The 23659-nt window shown below is 41.9% G+C and overlaps 1 protein-coding gene and 1 pseudogene across 2 annotated transcripts; one reads left to right on the forward strand and one right to left on the reverse strand.

Moving 5' to 3' along the window:
- Positions 1 to 1895: 1895 nt before the first annotated feature.
- SDR42E1 (short chain dehydrogenase/reductase family 42E, member 1) lies at positions 1896 to 9007 on the reverse strand. 2 transcript variants are annotated; one of them, XM_077754211.1, is made up of 3 exons: positions 8966 to 9007; positions 4254 to 4347; positions 1896 to 3427 (listed from the first exon to the last, which is right to left on the reverse strand). In XM_077754211.1, exons 2-3 carry the CDS (start codon positions 4319 to 4321, stop codon positions 2317 to 2319), a joined length of 1179 nt encoding a protein of 392 aa, XP_077610337.1. In that variant the 5' UTR covers positions 4322 to 4347; positions 8966 to 9007; the 3' UTR covers positions 1896 to 2316. The 2 variants fall into 2 exon arrangements, with proteins under 2 accessions (XP_077610337.1, XP_077610338.1); XM_077754212.1 differs by lacking the exon at positions 8966 to 9007 and adding an exon at positions 8632 to 8714.
- A 4962-nt stretch (positions 9008 to 13969) lies between these two features.
- On the forward strand, positions 13970 to 14442 carry LOC144223471 (large ribosomal subunit protein uL23 pseudogene; annotated as a pseudogene).
- Positions 14443 to 23659: the final 9217 nt, after the last annotated feature.

The raw sequence follows: 23659 nt of genomic DNA on the forward strand, positions 1-23659 counted from the left end.
GTAGGTGCTCATACAAGTTAACTCTAGCCTGAAGCAAAAGCTTCTTAAAACAGAAAAGACTCCGAAAACACTTTACCAAAAATGCTCACTACCACCACCTCATATTTGTGTTTTAATTTATATATGAAAGTACTTTCACAACATCTTATGCTCACAACAAACCCTGTGAGGTGGGTGGGTGGGTTTGTAGAAAAGGCAAATACAGGTCATTCCTATTTCCCAAGTGAGGAAACAGGCTTCCATTGCTTAGTAAAGGCCACACAAAATATTCATGGTTGCAGGTTTCCTGGTAGCAGACTGGGTACTTTTTCCCAAAACATCCAGGCAGCATTTACCAGGGACTATTCATCTAGCATCTTCTTTCTACAAATAATCTCAAGACGACTTGAACACAACCTTCTGCAGCAATCTCTCTGCCTTATGCCTTAATATTGGCTTCTCTGAAACTGGAATCATGTCTTCTCTCCACGTTGGTTCCTACGCAACTGTACAACTTGAATGTCTTCCCCAGCTGTCCTCAAGAATGGCTGGACAATAACAACACTGTTCAAAACATTCCTCACTGGGGGCGCCTGGGTGGCTTAGTTGGTTAAGCATCCGACTTTCGCTTAGGTCATGATCTCGTGGTTCGTGGGTTCGAGCCCGCATTGGGCTCTGTGCTGACTGCCAGCTCAGAGCCTGGAGCCTGTTTCGGAGTCTGTGACTCCCTCTCTCTCTGACCCTCCCCTGCTCATGCTGTCTCTCTCTCTCCTAGAAATAAAATTAAAACATTAAAAAAAAAAATTCCTCACTGGAAATTGCCTTCAGAGTACCACACCTCTTCCCAGAAGAAAACCAGTCTATTAGTTCAGAGTTATGTTTCATTATTAAATTACAAATAGCATCATTAGCTTGATCATCTTCCTTAATCAGAGTTTTAGCTGTTTCCTAAAAGTTAATCTATGCTCAGAGACCAAAACTTTACAAACACTGAGCAGATGCAAACGTGCCTGTTACAGGCTCTGAGGGGCTTTCCACAAGGACATTCCAGAAAGATTAATAGCAATAGCACCCACTGAACAGAACTCTCTTGAGGAAGAAAACCCTCATAAGGAATGTATAGCAACAATATTAATTAAAATAATGACTTGTGTGCATTGAGTGGCACTTTATATATCTTGTCTAACTTAATCCTTAAAAGAGTCCTATGAGGTAAGACAAAGTATAAAGTATTAAGATGTTTTAATTGCTTTTTTGATTGTTTTAATGTTTATTTACTTTTGAGAGAGAGAGAGACAGAGTATGAGTGGAAGAGGGGCAGAGAAAGAGAGAGGGATACACAGAATTGCAAGCTGGATCCAGGATCTGAGCTGTCAGCACAGAGCCTGATGCGGGGCTCAAACCCACGAACCATGAGATCATGACCTGAGCCGAAGTCGGATGCATATCCAACTGAGCCACCCGGGAGCCCCAAGATGTTTTAACTGTTGAGCTTGAACACGCTTTCTTAATTGATGGCTGCTTTTAAGCCAACTTCTATTTGTTTAAAAATCAAACTTTACCATGTGGTCACAAAGGTGTAACACCCTTATATCATATAGAGCAAAAAGCAATTCCTAAAAACTACAGGAATGAACAGCTAATGCTTCTCAAAAGCTACCACTTCCTCAGAGGGTTGGGCTGTAGGGATCTGACCCTGTTTGGTGTTTTTCACACACTGTCAAGCCTGTTAGTGTTTTGCCACTCCTGTATCAGTGCGCATTTTAGTCTATTTTAAGTGGATAGAGACAGAACGGGACAGAAATAAGTACATTTTTGGCTTCTGAGAAACTCAAGACATTTCCAATCTTCTTCATCTGGAGCTCTCTGACTCCAAAATGACTTATATTGTACCCATCAAAAGGAGAAAGACACAAGAAACTCTCTCTCAAATTTATCTTTGCTTCTTTTTTTCTCCTATCATCGTTTAGTGCAAGAAGGTAAGAAATAAAGACTTCATCCAAGAATCTATTCTTTTTCTTTAAGTTTATTTATTTATTGGGGGGGAGTGCTGAGAGAGAGAAGGAGACAGTCCCAAGCAGTCTCCCTGCTGCTCAATCTCACAAACCGTGAGATCATGACCTGAGCTGAGATTAAGAGTGGACTAAGTCACCCAAGAGCCCCTCCAAGAATCTATTCGTAAGTAGCAATTTGCAGAGCCAAATTTTGCTACCAGATATCTATTTGTATCTGTCTATCCAGATATTGATATAGATATATTTAGATCAAGATAAATCAAACCTGTGTTTCATGAGAACCATCTCAGCAAGCGTGATCAGCTCCATGTTTCTAGCTCCTTCAGAGTGACAGAGCCACAGGAGAAGGCAGCCATATGAGAACTGCTATGGCCAAGAGGAAGACCATCAGCCCATCCCAAACAAGACCAGAGTCATGACCCCCAGGACCCCTGCCGTGACCATGGGCTTTAAACCAGGCGACTACTTCCTGGAGGTCAAATGGCTGAGCCTCATAGCCCAGCTCCTTCTTGGCCTTCTCTAGACTAAAGTAGTGTGTGACGCCAGTTTTGTAAACTTCTGTGCGGGTGAGGAAGGGCTGGAAGTTGTAGACTCGGCCTAAAATGAAGTGAGCCATTTCTGTCAGGAAAGCAAAACAGTAGATGAGGGTCAACGGCAGGCGGATGGATGGGAACCTGTAGCCCAGACCCTCAACCAGCGGCCGGAGGAACTCGAAGTTGTTCACGGGTCTGCCGTCCGAAATGAAGTAGGGCTGCCCAGAGGCAACGTGGCCCTTGGCAGCTGTCAGGGCCTCTGAGGCCAGAATGTGAGCCTGGACCAAGTTATCCACGTGGACAAATTCAACCAGGCTCCCGGGATCCCCGTACACAAACTGGAACAGACCCCTCTCAATGTAGCTCACTATCCTGGGAAGGTGCCTTTGTTCTCCGGGCCCATAGATGCCAGCCGGCCTCAGAGCACAGGTTCTCAAAACACCGTCCCTTCTTACCAGGGTGGTGCCATTGGCCTCCAGCACTTTCTTCTCCGCGATAGATTTGGTCCGGGAGTAGTGATCAGGATGGAGGTGAAGAGGTAGGTAAGGCAGAGATTCATCTCCGTTTCTGATAACTTGACCTCCAAAGATGACATTGAAAGTGCTAGTGTAAACTAACCTTGGCACCCCCCTCCTCCTGCAAACCTGGAGGATGTGCTCTGTGCCCCGGACGTTGACTTCTTCAATCAGGCTGCGGTTCAGCTGCTCCCGCCCCGACATGCCGTAAGAGGCGATATGGAACACACACGTGATGTCTGCATCCTGGAAGGCTTTCTCCACGTCACAGAGGTGGCGGATGTCTCCGTGTATAAACCTGACTCCTTCTGGCATGGAATGAGCAGGGCTGCTGACGTCAAATAGAATCACATGGAATCCTTTCTGGTTCAGAGCACAGCCTAGGCTGAAATGAGGAACAGGAAGTTGGGATGAATTGTGACTAAGCTATGCCTGACAAAACATGCATAAAATAATTTACCAATCAATGTGGGGCTGATCCACATCTTCTGGGCTTATCCTGAGTCCCCTCACTTTACATGTTCATTGTGCAACAATTACTTATTGTAAGCGCACAAATATTCAAAACTGAGGATCCACACATCTCCTTGCTTTATCTTCTCATTTGGATGGTGGCACCTACAGGTTTCATTTTTCCCTTCTGTTCTAGAACCCACCATCCATTCTTTGGGATATTTATGAATGATAACAGAGCTGCGAAAGAATAACTTACTATTTTGGGGCACCTGGGTGGCTCAGGCACTTGAGCATCTGCCTCTTGGTTTCGGTTCAGGTTGTGAGCTCATGGTTTGTGGGTTCAAGCCCAGCACTGGGCTCTGTGCTGACAGCGTGGAGCCTGTTAGAGATTCTCTCTCTCTCTCTCTCTCTCTCTCTCTCTCTGAGTCCCTCCCCTGCTCGCTCTCTGACCATCTTTCAAAAATAAATAAATAAACATTTTAAAAATAACTATTATTTTAAAACGTTTTGGGTGGGTGCATCATCTCCCCCTCCCCAAGTTAATGCCTTCACAAAGAATTTTTCTTAAAGTAGAATATATCTGTAGTTCTGAATTTCAATGTCTGAGCAGTGGGCAACCTAGTTCATTTCTGGTTTAACACCATTCAAACGAGTAGAAGTCTACACTGTATTCATGTCAGAGTTGAAGGCTGTAGTTTTTTCCAGCAACTACCAATAAAATAATTCCACGGACGTTGTTTTATCAATGCACTGACCGGAAACCAAAATAGCCACCTCCGCCTGTAATAAGGACCGTTTCTTTTGGAGATTTTTTGGGGTCCATAGGTGGCTGTCAGGAGCTCACTGTACCTGTAAGAAAGAGACGCAACAATGTTATTGATCCCTCCGAGCCTACTGGGGCATCAAAAAACGGGAGCTGATAATGATCTTGCAGGCTTATGAAGACTCAGCAAAATGCCCGGCAGAGGACACACACTCCATGACGTCATTTCTCACATTTCCTTTTCTTGAAGCTCTAATTGTCGGGGGATTAGCTGTTCCATTATTTTTCCACATACCAACGTCACAGCTCTCACAAGCACAGCGTTCTTGACGAGTTCTTCTGGGTAACCGTACTAAGTACGTGAGATTGCCAGGAAAGCTAACCCGTCCACCACACAGAGAGAGAGCAGCTGGTGTGACAGCTACAGAGGCTGCTTCTAAACACAGTGCGTGTCGGTCACTGATGTTTCAACCCAGACTTCTTCCCTTTGTCTCCGTGACGTGGCTGCAATCTCCCTCCCTGACTTCAGCTGGCACTTTCCTGCCACTGGCATTCTGCCCTCCGCCCACTGGACTTGAGGTCTGCCCACACCTTCTATTTCACCTTAGTGGGAAGTGCTGTTCCTTGGCCGGCCATGCCTTGCCCAATCTTGAGGTCTGCTTAAATGTCACTTGCTCAGAGAGATGCTTCTCTGATTGTCCTAAGGGGGCGCCTCTTGCATTAAACACTGCCGTGTTTCTTCGTGGCATGTTTCATCACCTAAAATTATCTACCTTTTTTTTTTTTTTTAACAAACTATTGCTCTCCTTCCAACAGAATGTGAGTTCCATGAGAACTGAGGCCTTCCGCCGTTTCCACTGACATGTCTTTACCAGAACCTAGAACGTGGCAGGTGTTCAACAAATATTTGTTGAATTTACAGATGATTTTGAACACTAAGAGTCATCACCATGCATGTCAGAGAACACTGGCATTTTCTTTCTTTCTTTTTTTTGAACACCGCCATTTTCATTTAACTTCTCTCCTAAGAAATTTTGGGGGACGCTTGGGTGGCTCAGCAGGTGAAGCATCTGACTCCAAATTTCGGCTCAGGTCATGACCTCTCGATTCGTGAGTCGGAGCCCCGCATCCGGCTCTGTGCTGACAGTGTGGAGCCTGCTTGGGATTCTCTCTCTCTCTAAGTAAATAAATAAGCTTACAAAAAAATCTGGGTTATGGAATGAAAACAACACGAAGCTAAATGAGACAGAATTCCTGCATTCTGGAACTTATGATGGAGGGAGGCTTTTGGAAATATCTGAACTACAAGCCAAAAAGGAGAAAACAAGATTGCTGTCAGGCGTAAGTGAGCAAGGTGCCGTGGGAGCGCTGGGTGTGGAGAGAAACTGATTTTGGAAAGCACTTCAGAGAAGCCTTCACTGAGAAGTGGGATCAAAACCGAATCATGCCTACAAGCAGACCGAGGCGCGCTGGGACGAGGCAAGGGGTTAGGACAGGCTGACGGAGCATCATGAACGAACAGAACAGCGACAGGAAAGCCTGTGTTGGGCACGGTGGGTCCACGGCAGCTGGCGTGCAAAGTGAAACTGAAGCCAAAGCCCGTAGCTGGCGACTCGGGCGGGAAAGATGGCCTGGGGTCAGCTTGGAGACACCTCTGAGTTCCTGAAGTGGAACCTGAATTCTATTCTGCAGACAATTGAAAGCCTAAGTAAGTTCACTGAGCAGCCATGCATCATTTGGTCCTTGTGAAAGGTCAAACACTTCCCGGAGGATCTCAAGATTGGGAAAGGCATGGCCGGCCAAGGAACAGCCTGGAAACTGGTAGGAGTCTGGGTAAGAGGTGATGAGGCTGTGCTAGAGGCTTATCAGTGAGGACGCAATGCCAGGGTGCCAGCTGAAATCAAGACAGGTGCCTGGGAGCAACTGAGGCCGCAGTGGGCAGCGCCCAGGCAGAGTCTGAGGGCGCGCCGTCATTAACCCCAGCAGCACACACAGGTTTTGGAAACGTTCTGTGTGGTTAATAGAGTTTTGATTACTAGGATGCCAGATAACAAAGTTTAAGTTATTCTTTTTTTCTTAATGTTTATGAATTATTTTTGGGGGGGGGGACAGAGAGAGCGGGAGACAAAGAATCCAAAGCTCCAAGCTCCAGGCTCCAAGCTGTTAGCAGAGCCCGACATGGAGCTCAAACGAACTGTGAGATCATGACCTAAGCTGCAGGAGGACACTCAACTGACCGAAGCACCAAGGCGCCCCAAGATATTCTTAGTATCTCCACAAGGAATCCCCTCTGAGGGATTCAGAAAATGGACCAGGTCTCAGAGTCCAATAAGAACATTCCAAGAGAAATTCTCCCTAATCTCTTAATTAATTATTCTTTGTTTTTAAAACCGGCCACTCCAGGCCAGTCACAGGACCACAGGCCGGTCATGGCTCGTGTGCACATTAACCACGCCGGGGATGTGCAAGTGCACATTATTCATGCCGCAGAGGACCTGTCAGGTCTAGTCATGCTCCTCCTCCTCAGCTTCCACAAGGATCTGAGGCGAGAACTTGTACAACAAATCAGGAGGGTCAGAGGAGAAAGGTGGCAATGAGTAAGGGCAAAGTAATGATGGAGCAAGGCAAAGGGCGGCGAGAAAAAGAAGCCTATCCTCCAGGTGGGTAAAACCTTCACAGATCGCCAGCCATTAACATCACCCACCACCCGGAACCGCCTCCTCCCTCCCAGGCTCCCTACATCAGTAAGCACAGAAAAACAGAAAACAAAACAAAACAAAACAAAAACCAAAGCAGTAAACATATTTCCCAGAAAACTGCAACAAACTTCCAAGAACACTAAGCCAGAAGGGAAAAGCAGCGTATACAATTTTTCTTCAACTAGCTGCCTGATGTTTATATTCTTCATGGCTTCTGTTTTATTAATTAGTTACCATCTGATTCCTCCTGGGGCTGGGCACTCAGGCCAATGTTTATAATCAAAATTGCTTTAAGGCTCTTTCAAAACCCGGCTTAGTAATTGCTTTCCTCTCGGTGGAGGGGGGAAAGGTCACATCTGACCTGAGCAGTCGTTCTATGAGATATGGGTTAAAGTTAAGTACATGATCCAGAAAAAGGAATCTTAATTACAAAACAGGAAAAAATGAAATTTAAATCCACCTGACCTCTTGATAATACTAAGATAAAGTGAGGGTAATAAAGTTGACATCTCACAGGGAACTTATGAGAAAACTCATAAAAATGACTACCGGTACCGTAGATTTACAAAGACCTAATTAAATGCTAAGGATCAGTAATAAGAACCTTAGATTATGAACACAGTTCCTTCATCCCGTGAGTTCAAGGTGATGACGTTACTAACCCTCTGGTATTATAATGTAATATACAAATCTAGGTGCTACTGGAGTCCAGCACAGATAGGAGAATTGAAGACTGCTTTCATAAAAATAAAATTATACTCTGTTTGCTTTAAGGACGATTAAAATAACTCCAAGTAGTTTAACCCTGGGATGGTGTGTTTTAACTTACTGCCCAGGTACTGCCTAGGGGCAAAAGGTAATTGTGTTCGTACTGGGTTGAGATCAGGAAATCACACTGAGGCTACAGGGTTTAGAAATGGTGCTCTTCAAATTCCATGCATGATCTAAAAATTATTTGTGTTTAATATAATGCAGTCAAAGCAATAAAGATGTTTTTAAAGGAGAGTAACCCTGATATAGGTGAAGGGGATGGGAGGTATGCAACCTAAAAGGCCAAACACATTTGCAAAGAAAATTAACTGAGGACATAGCATGAATTGGAAAGTCGATACATTCCTAACAGAGAGCAGCACAGTGGTTACCGGAGACTGGGGGGNTGAGGAGACGTTGGTACAAATTTCCAACAATAAGAGAGAGTTCTGGGGATCTAGTATTCAGCGATATACGTGACTACAGTCAACAACACTGTATCATATACCTGAAAGTTGCTAAGAGTAGTTCTTTAAAGTTCTCAGCACACACACCCCAAAACTAATCATGTGAGGTGTCTAAGATGTTAACATACTTTATTGTGGTTATTTCACAGTATAACAAATCATCACGTTGCAAACCTGAAATTTACAGTGTTAGGTCAATTATCTCAATAAAGTTGGTAGAAGAAAAATAAAAATCCTATGTAGGTTGTACCTGGCTGAGCTAGACCTAGCTCGTGAAGCCAGGCTTTGCAGGACTCCCCAGCCAGGGGTCTTCACCACGTGTGTCGCCCCCCACCTCCCATGTGGAGACAAGGCCGGTACCTCTGCTATTACTTACTAGGTTTTCTTTAAATCTATTTACCCTTTTACAAGAAATTCATCCATTTTAAGTGGGAGCCTCACAGTCCCACTTTACCTGGGAAAGCAGAACCGTCTCTCCTCTTGGAAGGTAATATTTCTAGGAACTGCGAAATGACAGCGAATGATCAAGTCTAGCAAGATACGGATGCCTGTTGCAAACTCTGAGCCCGGGGGTCAGCTGTTAAACACACACACACACACACACACACACACACACGAAGAAAGGAAAACCCCAGCGCCTAGACAAGCGTGCGAGGTCTTCTAGACATTCTAGAAAGCCCCGCTGCGCCCGGCTCCTCGGAATCCGAGGGAGCGCTGGAAAGGGAAGGACGTTCCCATCACCGAGGTGGGCGACACTCCCTCCCGACCCCGGCCCGGGGCCCACTCACAGCGGCGGGCGGGAGACAGCAGCGCACGCAGGCCACTNGAAGCCACTTCCGGGCCTCTCTAGGAAGGCGGGAGGTCTCGGCATCTCTATGGTGTGCGGTTCTCTGGTCCATCCTCACTGGGCTGGGCCAGGGGGTTCACGCCAGGAATCTCCCTCAGGTCCCAACCCGATTGTTCCAGCCTCGCGGGAGCCCTGTCAGGGTCACACCTACTGCTCTTCCCACCTCCACTGTCTGCTTTTAGACTTCCGCCTCTGTCTTTGTGAACCCACAGTGCTGAGCACAGTGCCTGATAAAGGGGGTGCTCATCTCAGTACTGCTTGGATGGATAGATGGATAATGGATGATGGGTGGATGGATGATGGGTGATGGATGATGGACGAGGCTCCGTGAAACTACTGAATAGTCACTCCCCAGATGTCTTTTTAACTCTCTAGCTCCGAGTTTCCAGATTTATGTATGTCTGTATGTTTTCCTGTGTCCCTGGTTTACCTTATTTTCATTCCCAGTTCCAGGTGTGAGGGAATGGCAGCAAGACACCAGTAGCATCTGCTACACACCAGAATCCTGTAGTGCTGTGCTTCACATTTTTTAAAATTATTTTTAAAAAGTTTTAATGTTTATTGATTTTTGAGAGAGACAGAGAGAGAGAGAGAGCATGAACAGGGAAGGGGCAGAGAGAGAGGGAGACACAGAATTCAAAGCAGGCTCCAGGTTCTAAGCCGTCAGCACAGAGCCCGACGTGGGGCTCGAGTTCATGAACCATGAGATCATGACCTGAGCTGAAGTCGGACGCTTAACTGTCTGAGCCACCCAGACTCCCCTAAAATTTTTTTTATGTTTACTTATTTTTGAAAGAGAGCATGCACGAGTGAGGGGCAGGGAGAATTTTCTAAAGTGGGCTCTGAGCTGACAGCAGACAGCCCGAAGTGGGGCCCAAACTCTTAACCCAGGAGATCATGACCTGAGCCGAAGTCAGATGCTTAACCGACCGAACCGCCCAGGAGCCCCAATGCTGTGCTTTTTAAGGGTGCTCCATATGGAGGTTGCTGAGGAGTGGATTTCTCTCCAACCCCATCAATTCCCATGGGCACAGCTCCTGAAGTGGCTTGTGACATGAGCCCTAAGAAATCAGTAGGCGGTGGCCCAAGGAGAAGAAAGGAACATTCCAGGGGAAGAAATTACAGGGCAAAAGCATGCAGTTGGATTGAATGCCGCGTCTGAGGAATAAAGAGGTGCTGGCCACGTCTGTGTGGAGAGGAAAAGGGAGACACGGTTCTGGGTACCACTCAGACCAATCAATCTGAAGGGAAAGACCTTTGTGTACATTGGGACTGTCCAGGAGGCCACAACAAGATGGAAGAAGTCTGCAGGTGGGAGAGGGCATGATCCAGACCCCCATATTCCACCCTTTTCTCAGAATTTCTCAGAGAACAGTCTCTTGACTGTTACAGAAGCTTCCTCGGAGCTTTGCTATGGTTTCAGGAAACTGTAGCACCTGAAAACACTGATGCACTTGGAGGGTGTCCTTCTGCCCCTTCAGATCATTTCTCCAGGAGGCCATACTTTCAGGGGTGGTGGTTTTCAGACAGTATGTGTGGTGATCAGCTAGGAGGTGTCATAACGCATGTCTCACCTGCAGTATAGTAGTAAGTATGAAGTAATGACTAACTCACCTTGCTAGTTTTTAGGCTTAGAAAAAGTATAACAAGAAGGTAAGAAACAGACATTAGAGTCAGAGCAGTGGAGATCTGAAACCTGGCTCTGCACAGAAGAGTCCTGAACTGATGAAATGAGGTGAGATCTGTGTCACCCTCAGACCCCTCCTGGGCAATGTTAGGTGCTCTTGTTATAGATCATCCTCAAGACTACATGTGTAAAACGTGGATGGGAATGTTCATATCTGCATTATTCATGATCATGCCAACGAAGACGTAATCCAAATATTCATCAGTGGGTGAATGGATAAATAAAATGTGGTGCAACCATGTGAACAGAATATTATTCAGCTGTGAAAAGTGACCAAGTACAGGTCTTTCTGGACTTGCAGTGGGGTTATGTCCTGATAAAGCCATTGTAAGGTGAGAGAGAGTATCGAAAGTCGAAACTGCATTTAATACACCTAACCTGCCGAACATGACAGTTTAGCCTCACCTCCCTTAAATGTGCTCCAAATACTTACGTTAGCCTCTAGTTGGGCAAGATCATCTCACACAAAGCCTATTTTATAATAGTATTGAGTATCTTGTGTAATTTGTCAAATACTGTACTGAAACTGACAAACAGAACTCTTGTATGGGGACAGATGGTTGTGCCTCGGTTGTTCACCCTTGTGATCACGTGGTTGACTGAGAGTTTTGGCTGCTGCTGCTGCCTGGCATCAAGAGAGAGGATCATCCAAATACCGGTAGCCTGGGAAAAGATCCCAATGCCCAATTCCCAATTCAAAGCGTGGTTTCTAGGGAAGGCCCATGGCTTTGTCACCATTGGAAAGTTGAAAAATCAAAAGTCAAAGCCCTGTAAGTCTGGAGTCAGGGGCCGTCTGTATTGATATGAGCTACAGCATGGATCGACCTAGAAAACATTATGCTCGTGTTTTTACGCCAGTTTCAGACGCCAGCCACAAAAGACCACATACCGCATGATTTCATTTATGTGAAATGTCCACAGGCAAATCTATAGAGACAGAAAGCCGGTTGGTGGTTGCCAGCAGCTGGGAGGTTTGGGGTGAAATGGGGAGTGACTGCTCATGGGTACAGTGCTCCTTTCTGCGGTGATGGAACATGGTGATGGCTGCACAGTTCTGCGAAAACTAAAAGCCATTGACTTGTATCCTTTAAATGGGTGGATTTTATGATATGTAAATTAGATATCTCAATACAACTGTTGCTAAAAACAGATTCAGCTACAATAATGTCAGTGTCATTGTAATTGCAGTGTTGTTTGAGTAGGAGAGGGCAGGATGGCCCATCATGCTGAACACGCCCACAGAAGCGTGTCACAGTTGGCAAAACGGATAAAGGTGAAAGTTGAGGGGCCATTGCCTTAGAGAAATAAGCATAATTCTCCTTTCCACCATCTCAATATGATGGCTTTGCCACCCTGACTCCACTTCCACCTTCCTCTTTTTCAGGGCAAGGAGAAAAGAGTACAAAGCAGAAGGAAAAGCGAGGTTTGAATAATAAATGTTTTCCAATTAGCTGCATTGAAAACTGAGAGTCGACTTGTATTAATTTTCATGATCAAATTACTTCATTTTGTCTCTCGTCTAACTGCTAGGGTAATTTTATGCCAGGATTATTTTAGTCGTTCTAATTATGCAAGCATCAATATTTAGTGGGTGTTTACCTAACCCACAGCCTGCCCAGAGGTGTTCTTCCCTCAGAGACTGTGGTAGTACAATATAATGTGAATAGGTATGCACAGTATAGAAATGAAGTGCCTTTTATTTCTCACTCCTTGTTTTTAAGGAACATTCAGGCGGTGTTTCTTGAAAGAGCAACGTGTATCCTATTCAGATGCATCTACGAAAGGCAGTACTGTCAGTGCTATGAGTTCATTATATGATACTAAATGCAATTCTTGCGCAGATGTTTCATTAGGGATTCAGTTATGCAAGACAAATTTAAATTTACCATTTGTTTAGATTTTCTTTTTTGCAAGGAACCTTTCTTCACTAGTTGCCTTGTATTTGAATTTCTGTCACTAACAATATCACTTACCCCCTTTTCCTTTGGAACCCCTTCTCCTTTGACTAACACTCCTCTATTTATGCTCCTCTCTATCTTTTCCTCCTCTTCCTCTTTACATGGCTTTCACCCCATATTTCCCTCTCTCTTTTTCTCTTCTATCTCTTATAAGGATACCTGTCTGCTGGGAGCCGCACTGGCCTCACTGGACGACAGTCACAGCAAGGAAATGGCAGCGTTTGCATAGCTCCTGCCATGAGAAATGAAATTCTGGTATCTCCTTCTTCTACTACTGGCTCATGTTGGAAATGAGCCTGCTGGTATTGACCAGGCCTCACAATATTCCAAATCAGACCGATATTCCCCAAACAGATACCTCATAAGGAAAAGCTTATTCCTGCCTCTTCAAATGAGATTTTAGATGAAAGCACTGTGGATGATTGTCAAAAGGCTCTTCCTATGGGCCTTGTAGATCCAAGACTTAGGTAATAAAAGGGGTTAAGAACACAAGAGTTACAGTTGAGCCTGGCCCCAAGACAAAGAGCCTAATTTAGAGTGAAGGAACAGATAAGGGCAGAACTTAAGTTAATACTTATACCTTTTCTAACTGGTGATGTATACCAAGCAGTCCCTTCCCTAAGGCCTACCTTCCACCAACACCCTCCCTTACACTGGCGGCTGGGATGAGGATAGATAAGAGTAGCTAAGACATAAACCCAAATACAAAGGCCAACACGTTTAGGGCCTCCATGGTGTTTACACATTCAGCATCAAGTCAAAAAAGTTTCCACAAACAGCTTATTAACCAGGTCAGAAACATTCGTCTTCTTGTGAGGCAGACAGAATGACTCCTAGCCTGTCTATATACAACTTCACCTATGTCCTAATCTTAGCGTTATTACCTTAGAACAAATATGTATGTCAGCCTGTTTTTCACTAGGAATACCATGTTATTTCCTTAGTTATAAGGTTTACTCAACCTCGCTATGATTGGAGTAGTTCTACAAGAATACTGTAAAACCTGCTTCTGTACTCTTTCCAAAGCATCTTATCACAAAGAGTTTTCCACTGTAAAAATTCCTTTTTCTGATGTCATGTTATCGTTTGACCTATAAATAAGGACACCAAAACCGACAGGACAGAGATGCCTGCCTGGTGATTCGAAAGAATCTCGGGGCTCTCTCACTCTCTCTCGCCAACACCATCCAGCCTTCAGGGACCCCTGGACCGGCTGGAGCGGGTCTCCAGCACCTGTCATTGGATTTAGCATCCATCCTAATCCAGAATGATCTAATCTAAAGATCCTTAGCTTCTTTTCATGAAGATGGTGCCGAGGGCGAAGAAGGAAGCCCCTGCCCCTTCCAAAGCCTAAGCCAAAGCAGAGGCTTTGAAGGCCAAGAAAGCAGTCCTGAAAGACATCCATAGTCACACAAAAAAGTAGATCTGCAGGTCACCCACACTCCAACAGTCTAACACATTGGGTCTCTGAAGACAGCCCAAATATCCTCAAAAGAGTGTCCCAGGGAAACAAGCTCACTGCTATGCCATCATCAAGTTCCCCTGACTCCCAAGTCAACCATGAAGAAAACAGAGAACAACAACACACTTGTGTTCATTGTGGATGTCAAGACCAATAAGCCCCAGATCAAACAGGCTGTACAGAAGCTCTGTGACATTGACATGGCCAAGGTCAACACCCTGATCAGGCCCAATGGAGAGAAAAAGGCATATGTTCCACTGGCTTTTGACTATGATGCTTTGGATGTTGCCAACAAAGATAGGATCATGTAAACTGAGTTCAACTGGGAAAATCTAAATATAAATTTTTTTCACCATAAAAAAAAGAAAAAATGAAAAAATAAAGATCCTTACCTTAATTACACTGGCAAAGACCGTTTTTTCTCCAATAACATCACATTCACAGGTGCATAGTGCCAGGACATGGACATATCTTTTTAGAGCCACTATTCACCCCGCTACAGTGACATATATGATTCCTCCACCCCTCCTTGTCTCCCAGGCCCAACTCCCAGGGCATTAAAATTAGGAGGAACTTCACTACAGCTGACTTTACTGCTATACATTTTGTTTTACAAACAGAAAAGAGAAGTTGAATTTCATGCTCAGTCCAGAATGGTAGAGAGAAGCAGTGACTGACAAGACACAGAAGGAACTCTGGGAAGGGCAGGTCCCTAGGATCTCAAAGAAACCTAGGCAAGACCGTAGGATCAGGAATTCGAGCCAATATTATCTGGATCCCAACGTCTAGAAAGTTCTAGCTGATACCTGAGTTATCAGAACACAAAATATGATCATACTATATGTTCTCCTTTGTAACTTGCTCTCCTTGATCAAAAAATATTGCAAACATTTTCCCAAGTCATTAAATATTCTTCAACAACATGATTTTTAATGGCCATATAGCAGTCCATCAAATCAAAGTACCATAATTTATATAACAAATCCTTTATGGTTAGCCATTTAGGATGCTTCTATATTTTACATATGATAAATAACACTGAGATGAACAACTTTCTTTATAAATCATCATGCACATCTTTGATTATTTTCAAATGGGCTCATTTTAAATAACCATGAACAATTTTGCAATAGCAATTTCTGCTCATTGTTTTCTTTATGAACTAAAACTTTCCCTTCAGGCAAAAGAAAAAAAATGGAAAAGAAGTTCCTGGAACATCTGGCTTATGGTGTAATTTACTTTTGGTATTCAGCTGTGCTCCCAAATTTTGAAATGCTGTCTTTCTAATAGACTCATCCTAGATTTAATCTCCCTTCTGGAGATACAGATGCAAGTGTGTTTCCTTCTGTGAACTTTCAGCCTGGGGGCCGTGACTATATGAGGGAAGCCCTGCCAAACTGTACATTGGTTGCCTTCAGCCCCTTTTTCTCAATTTGTAAGTCCCAAGAAGGAAGGGACAGAAATGGAAAGAAAGGAGCTTTTGTTGAGACCAAGAAGATTCTTGTGATAATGGCTGCCATTGAAAACTCTGATACGCCAGGCCTTTTACATATACGAGGTACAGGAATCATTATCCCACTGTTGGTGAGAGACTGTGGCTCAGAGCAGAGAGGGCAGTTCACACAGTCGAGTAAATCGCAGAGCTGCATTTTAGAACTTAGCGAATTCAAAGCTACCGTGTTGTCTGTTAGTGAGACTCCTAGGTTTTTGAATTTTGAACACTGGTAAGATTTCAGACCAAAACTTGGGGACACATGTAGGCTTGCCAGATTTTAATTTTGCCAAGTAAGGGCATCAAAACAGAAACAATAACTAAACTGTGATATCCTATCACTACCATTTCATTCCTCAAAGGATATTTTAATGCCAAAAAGAGAGGAAAGCTGTAGTCTCTGAAGGTAATCCTTTAAGTTGAATGAATTCAGCTTATGAAAATCAGTAGATTGTACTTAAGGCTGACCATCAGCTCACCATGGGCCAGGGAAAAGTGGTTACTATCTCTAGACCACATTTAAAAATTGCATCTAGGGGCACCTGGGTGGCTGTCAGTTAAACGTCTGACTCTTGATTTTGGCTCAGGTCATGATCTCCCAGTTCATGAGACTGAACCAGCTGTCAGTGCAGAGCCTGCGTGGAAGTTTCCCTTTCCCTCTCTCTCTGCTTCTCCTCCACTCATGCTCTCACTCTCTCTCTCTCAAAAATAATAAATAAACTTAAAAAAATAATTGCTTCCAGAAGTCATGTTATCATCTGTGCCTTGATGGAATGGTTGCTCTGGCTTGGCTGACTGATATGGAAGGAGATCCATGGCCTTCCTTCTGCTGCAGGAAGAAGCTGGCAAACCATTCATTCAGCCATTGAGGGGCATTCATGCTATTATCCCCCTCTATTCAGGGTAGAATTTTCCCACACTGGTCCTTCCCAAGAGGGCAGAAAGGAAGTGAAGACAGAGACAGAGGCTGTAGGCTAATTTCAAGATGGGGAGAATAAGAAGGGAGAGAGATCTGGATACATAGGCAGAAAGAGTTTTATATATGTTGATTCCTTAATGTATTTGTGAGAAGTAGAACTGTATTAGGTGGAGAACCCTTGTCAGTAAATAAGTGGATAAGTCAAAAAAGAACTCAGGGACCTTTCAAGCTGGCTCTTTATGCATGTTATTGTTTTGATACATGATGTATGGGAGGCAAGGACAATGGGTTAATTGAATGTATGTTAATGTGTGTGTGTTTCACTTTTACATTCTTGACATTGTTTTGCTCTTTGCTGTGGTTAGTGCTGAGAAGAGAAAGAAATGAACCCATAAACAAGATCAGAGATAAAAATATCAGGATTTAGCACGCCGCCTCCTGTTGACAGATTCTCTAACTTCTTCCTTAAATCTCATGCGTGTGAAGTTCCATTGTTGTCTCAAGAACAGGGCCCTACACCTTTCTCACATTGGTTCCCAAAAGGCAATCCATTACTTGCTGCCAATTAGTGATAAAACGTTTACTATTCTGGGGTGCTCTCGAAACACGAGGACAATATGAGAAGTTTCTCACAAAGTTAAATTTATTCAGTAAAAGAAACCACATTTTGTTCTGAGACTGCCCATGTTTCTTTAGTGTTAAAGTATCTTTTCTTTTGTGGACTGTTGATAGTTGATTTTTAAGTGCATTTTCACTTGGCAAAGTTAAATAGTGGAGATTCAATGTGTACCTCTCTCCTTTTAAAAAGATTGCACTGATCTGTGAAGTACAAAAGTTGGGAAGTACTGATCTAGGCAATTTTATTATTTGGTTGCAGTCCAATTATTTAGTTACAGCCCCAGAAAAATTATCAGCAAGAATCACATGAAAGATTTTTAAGAAGATTACAGAGGAAGAGTTTTGCAGCATAGCAACTTCTAAACTTAAAGGTAGGATAACACTCTCTATAATGCTAAAATTCAGATTTGGATTTTATCTACAGACACCTTTGATGTCATGGGCATATTCGTGGATTAATTACTCTGAGAAGCACATCTGGGCTCCACAAGTCCTACGCTCCTAATTTTTGCCTTTTTCAAAAAGAGAAAGAAAATGTTTTCTGAAAACCATGGAGGAGAGGGGAATTGATTCTCATCGTGGCTCTTATAAAAAAAAAAATGGTTTGGGTAATCTTAGAAGAGGAATCGACAGTTACTGGGACCTAACATGGCTGATCAATAAAAAAATATGTCAGATTAGAATTGCTGTAAACACACTGAGTAAACACACTGAGTCTGGATTTCAGCAAGGGATTTGACAAGGTCACTTTTGATATTATTGTTGGTAAGATACAGAAATGTCAGATGATTAATGTCAGCTGGAAAGAAGGTTTCCAGAGGTATGTCTCTGATGGCTATATTGTAATTGTCTATTTACTGGTCCCTCTCTCTAACTAGAGTTTAGGTTCCTCTGTGAGGGCAGGAACCAAGTCATTTTATTCACTGTTGTATTCTCAGTACTTTGAACAGCACCTGGAACATAGTAGAAACACTGTAAATATGTGGTGAATGAATGAATATTTTATGAAATGCCTTGCTTTACCACTTATAAAGTTATGCTTTATAAGATTAACTTAGACTCTTCCATGATGTGTTGCTAAGACGGAGTGGACCCAATCTTAATAACGTCAGATTTAACAGGGTTTCCATTTTGATACAAATAAAATATCTTACAAGCACAGGGAAAGTTGAGCCTTACCAGATGGTTTAAAAAAGACTTAGGGACTTTCCTTCTGGTAATGGCTGATAAGATAATCAGGATCAGTTGTCTTGCTGAGAGTTTATCCAATAAAGCCAGATAAAATATAAAACATATCTCCTCAAAGGCATCAAAATACTGCAAGAAAACAAGTGCCAACCTGAAATTCTATGCTCTTGAAGTGAAAACATCTTCAAAAATGACGAAATGAAAACAAAAACAGAGATTTCATCACTAGCACCTTCCCTAAAGAAAAATGATCTCAGGAGCAAGTGTGGACATATGGGAAGGAATGAGAAGCCACAAAAGAGTAACCTCTTTGGTGGAAAACCTGAATTAATGTTGACTGTATGAAACAAATATAAAAACATCCCGTGGATTTGACATATCTAGATAGTAACAATTCATGACAACTATACCATATATGTGAAGATGGTGGGGAGTAGTGTGCAAGTGCTCAAAGGTCAAAGGATCAAAAAAATACCAAGTCATGTTGACTTTGAGAAGTCATTTAAGTAACTGTTAAAAGAATCACGAAGAGTGCACAACTGTCAAGGTAATGAGGCAGGGAGTGTGGAAGAATAACAAAGAATGACTAATTCAAAGGAAGTCTAAAAAGTAGAAGAAAGGTAATGTAGAATAGAAGGGACTAATAAAAGGTAAAGAGTAAAACAAAAGATTTCAAACTAAATATATCAATACTTATATTAAATGTAAAGGAACTAAGTTGTTTACTTAAAAGACAAAGATTGTTATACTGGAAAAGAAAAAAAGCACCCTAGTATGTGGTGCTTTGAAAAGACGTATCTGAAATATAAGAATACAGCACAGTTGAAACTAGAGGGATAGAAAAGACCTAACTGATATTCATGGAAGAGTGGAACCAACCACAGAATATATATTCTATGCACATGTGAATATTTATAGAAATCAACTGTGTGATGGGCCATAGAGTAAGATTCAAGACATTTCAAAGGAATGAAATCACACATAGTGCACTTTTCAACATGAGTAAAATGAAGCTAGAAAGTGCAATAAGATATCACTAAATTTCCCGTATGAAATTATTAAATGCAATTCTAAATAACCCACATAACAAAGAACAAATCCCAATGGAAATTATAAAATATTTTTGTCAACTAACTTGAATTACAATTTTTAAAAAGTAAAGTAAATAAAATATTTCTCACTGAACAATAATGCAAATAGTACATATCAAACATGGGGGATGCAGCTCAGACATACTTAAAAATAGAGTATAGCCTGGGGTGCCTGGGTGGCTCAGTTCGTTAAATGTCCGACTTTAGCTCGGGTCATGATCTCACAATCTGTGAGTTTGAGCCCCACATCGAGCTCTCTGCTGTCAGCACAGAGCCTGCTTTGGATCCTCTGTCTCCCATTCTCTGCCTCTCTCTCTCTCTCTCACAAAAAAATAAACATTAAAAAAATATATATATATATATAGAATAGCNCCATCTAGAGATCAGAAAAACTTGATAAAGCCCTTCACAAAGAGTATATCACATGGCCAATAAATACATGAAAATGTTTTCAAAATTATTAGTCATCAGAGAAATGAAATTTCAAACTCAATTAGATCCAGCTGCAGACCTATCAGAATAGTTAACATATTCTGACTATTAAGTTAGGAATATTCTGACTAATAGTTACGAAGCCCGATGATACCAAACTTGAGGAAGGATGTGAAGCAACTGGAACTCTCACAGTCTGCTTGGAATGGGTGCAATCATTTTGAAAAAAATAACAAAAAAGTGTCACTGAAGTTGAATTCATGCATATGCCACGGATTCCACAATTCCATCCCATTGAATGTACCCCAGAACAACAGGTACACATGCACCCCAAGAGATGTTTATAAGAATATTTATAGCTGTGCTACTCATGAGAGCCAGCAAAGTGAAAAACTCATTTGTCTATTAATATAATGGAGAAATAAATAGAGGTATATTTATGCAAAGAAATGCTTTACAGCAGAGATTAGAAAATGCTTATGTAAAGAAAAAAATAATAAATATTTTTGGCTTTTGGGGTCTTACGATCTCTTTCTCAACTATTCAACTTTGCCATGGTAGCAGGAAAGCAGACACAGAAATAAGTAATTAAATGAACATGGCTGTATTCCAATAAAACTTCATCTACCAAAACATGTTAACAGACCAGATTTGTCCCATAGGCTGTAATTGGCCAGCCCTGGATTTCTGTAATGAAGATTACTCATTTGTATAACATGGATGAATCTGTGTAGTGTTGAGTGACAGAGAGAATACTAACATTGTATGATTCTATTTATACAAAGTTAAAAAACAGGCAAAACAAAGTTATACCGCTAAAAGTCAGGATAGTGGTTACATTTGAGAAAAAGAGAAAGGATAATAATTGGGTGAGAGCATGACAGAGATTTCTGGGGGGCTGCTGACATTGTTCTCCTTCTTGACCAAGGGGTTGTTGTCATTATTTTTCATTCATTGGGATATATATATATATGTATATATGTAATATACAAATAACTATATGTAAATTATATAATATAAATATGTGATATATTTATATAATATGTGTTACTATATATGCATATATATGCTGCATGTGTATATGTATATGTACATGTAAAACTACTATCTTCATAAATTTTTGTAAATCTCTTCTAAAATAAAAAGGTTGTGGGGTGCCTGGGTGCTCATTTGGTTAAGCATCCGACTTTTGATTTCTGCTCAGGTCATAATCTCATGGTCATGAGTTTGAACCCATGCTGGGTTCCACATTTACAGCACGGAGCCTGCTTGGGATTCTCGCTCTTTCTCTTTCTCTCTCTCTCTCAAAATAAATAAAAAATAAAACTTAAAAATAAGTTAAAGTAAAAAGGATACTTCAATATATTTATATTTATAGCTATATTTGTTGTAATATAAATATATTTATTATAATACATTCAGATAGAGATATAAAACATGTTAGATTATATTGCTATAAAATTATTAATATTTATCATACTTACATATTATCAGATATTTGAATAAACCTTTAACTTTAGAATAGTTGTAGGTTTACAGAAAAATTTGAAGACAGTTGAAGACAGTATGGAGTTACTGTGAACCCATACGCACATTCCCATACTCACAACATCTTCCATTACTTTGGGGCATTTGTCACAGATAATGAACCAATATTGATACATTCTTTTTTAAAAATGTTTCTTTCTTTATTTTGGGAGAGAGCATGCGCAGGGGAGGGGCAGAGAGAGAGGGAGAGAGAGAATCCTAAGCAGGCTTCACACTGTCAGAGCAGAGCCCATCATGTGGCTCGAACCCACAAACCATGAGGTCATGCCCTGAACTGAAATCAAGAATCAGACAGCTAACTAACCGAGCCACCTGATGCCCTGATACATTCTTATTAACCAAAATTCATACTTTATTCAGATTTCCTTAGTTTACCTAATGTCCTTGGTTTGCTCCGGAGTCCCATCCAAGGTCCCACATTCCACTTATTGTTCATGTGTCCTTAGGTTCCCCTTGGCTGTGACCATTTCTCAGAAGTTCCTTGTTTTAGATAACCTTGACAGTTCTGATCAGGTCTTTTATAGAATGTTCTGCAGTGATAAATGCCATTTCATCCCATGACTTATCCCTGTTGATGTTGGCCTTTGATTACCTGGCTGAGGTTGTGTTTGTCAGGGTTCTTTAGTGTCAGGTTACTCTGTTTCCCTGTCTCCACACTATGCTCTTTAGAAGGAAGTCATATGTGCAGCCCAGCTCACTAAGCGTGAGTTATTTTATCTTTTTGAGTGGGGAATACCTACCAAGTTATTTGGAATTTTTCTGTGTGGGAAATTTGCCTCTTCTCCTCTATTTATGTATTCCATAATTTATATCAGTATTGACTCATGGAAGTTTACTTATATTTATATTTTGGACAATTTCTCCACAATATATTTTACAACAAGACATTTAGATGGCAAGAAAATCCCTACAAGAATTAGAATTTTGTGTCATAGCAAACACAGTGAGAGTCAACTGAGCAAAAGTCAATTGTCAAAAGAGTAAAGGAGTCTTTGGACATATGGGTAAAAATATAGCTTCAGGGATACGGGAGGTGGTAATCTTGCTGTATTCTGTAATGTTTGCACTGGAGTGAAAATATTGTGCCCTGTTCTGGGTCCAACCTTTCAGGGAAGAATTAATGGATCTCATTCTAAGAAAGGTATATACCCTATAAAATATTTATTTATTTATTTTAAATTTAATTTTATTTATTTTTAGAGAGAGCAAGCAAGTGCATGTGTGCCCATGTGCATGCACAAGTGGGGTAGGGATGAGGCGGGGGGCGAGAGAGAGAGAGAGAGAGAGAAAGAAAGAGAGAGAGAGAGAATCTCAAGCCCCATGTAGGGCTCGATTCCATAACCCTGGGATCAGGACCTGAGTCAAAATCAGGTCAAAATTATCCAGTGTGCAGCTCAGACATTCTTAAAAATATAGTATAGCCTGGGTGCCTGGGTGGCTAAGTTGGTTAAGTGTCTGACTTTAGCTTGAGTCATGACCTTATGATTCATGGTTTATGACTTTGAGTCCTGCATTGAGTTCTCTGCTGTCAGCACAAAGACTGCTTTGGGTCCGCTGTCCCCCTCTCTCTCTGCCTCTCTCTCTCTCACTCTCTATCAGAAAAAAAAAATAATAATAAACATTTAAAAATATATACACAGTACAGGCTTAAAATGCATATGGTTTAGAATGAACAACGGTTTAAAAAATCATCCATCTAAAGAAATTAGAAGAAATTAGGTGCCCTGAAATCCTATAAAATAAAAAACATATAGACCTCTTTGGAATTAATGATAATTGTGGAGTTTAGACATCTTCACCTCACACATGTCAATGACAGAACAAAGACTTGATCTAGCCCCAACTTCTAGTTGTCTTCTCTTGGTGTTTTTCCATCTCACAGAAAGAACTGGAGAATGAGACATAGATTCGTACAACTCTAATTCAACATTTAAGACATCAATTATCATCCAAAAGTGTGAAAATCACAACAGAACTTGCATTACCAGCAAGACCACCCTGATTTCTGTGAGATGATCTGTTATCACCTGTCCTACCCCATTTACACCTTGAAGTTTGGGTTACTATGCCATCAACACGTGGTCATTCTCTGCTTGGTGAATCACACCATCACCATGTTACATTCACCAAAACAGTATGTTCTTCAGCTACTGCAACAATAGATGTTTTAAATGTTTGAGCTCTTAACAATGTGTCTGCTTCAGGCACAATGCACCAGATAAGCCATATTCTGTTCTCTA

This window comes from Crocuta crocuta, unplaced genomic scaffold, assembly GCF_008692635.1.
Source record: "Crocuta crocuta isolate KB4526 unplaced genomic scaffold, BGI_CrCroc_1.0 scaffold61, whole genome shotgun sequence".
NCBI lineage: Eukaryota > Metazoa > Chordata > Mammalia > Carnivora > Hyaenidae > Crocuta > Crocuta crocuta.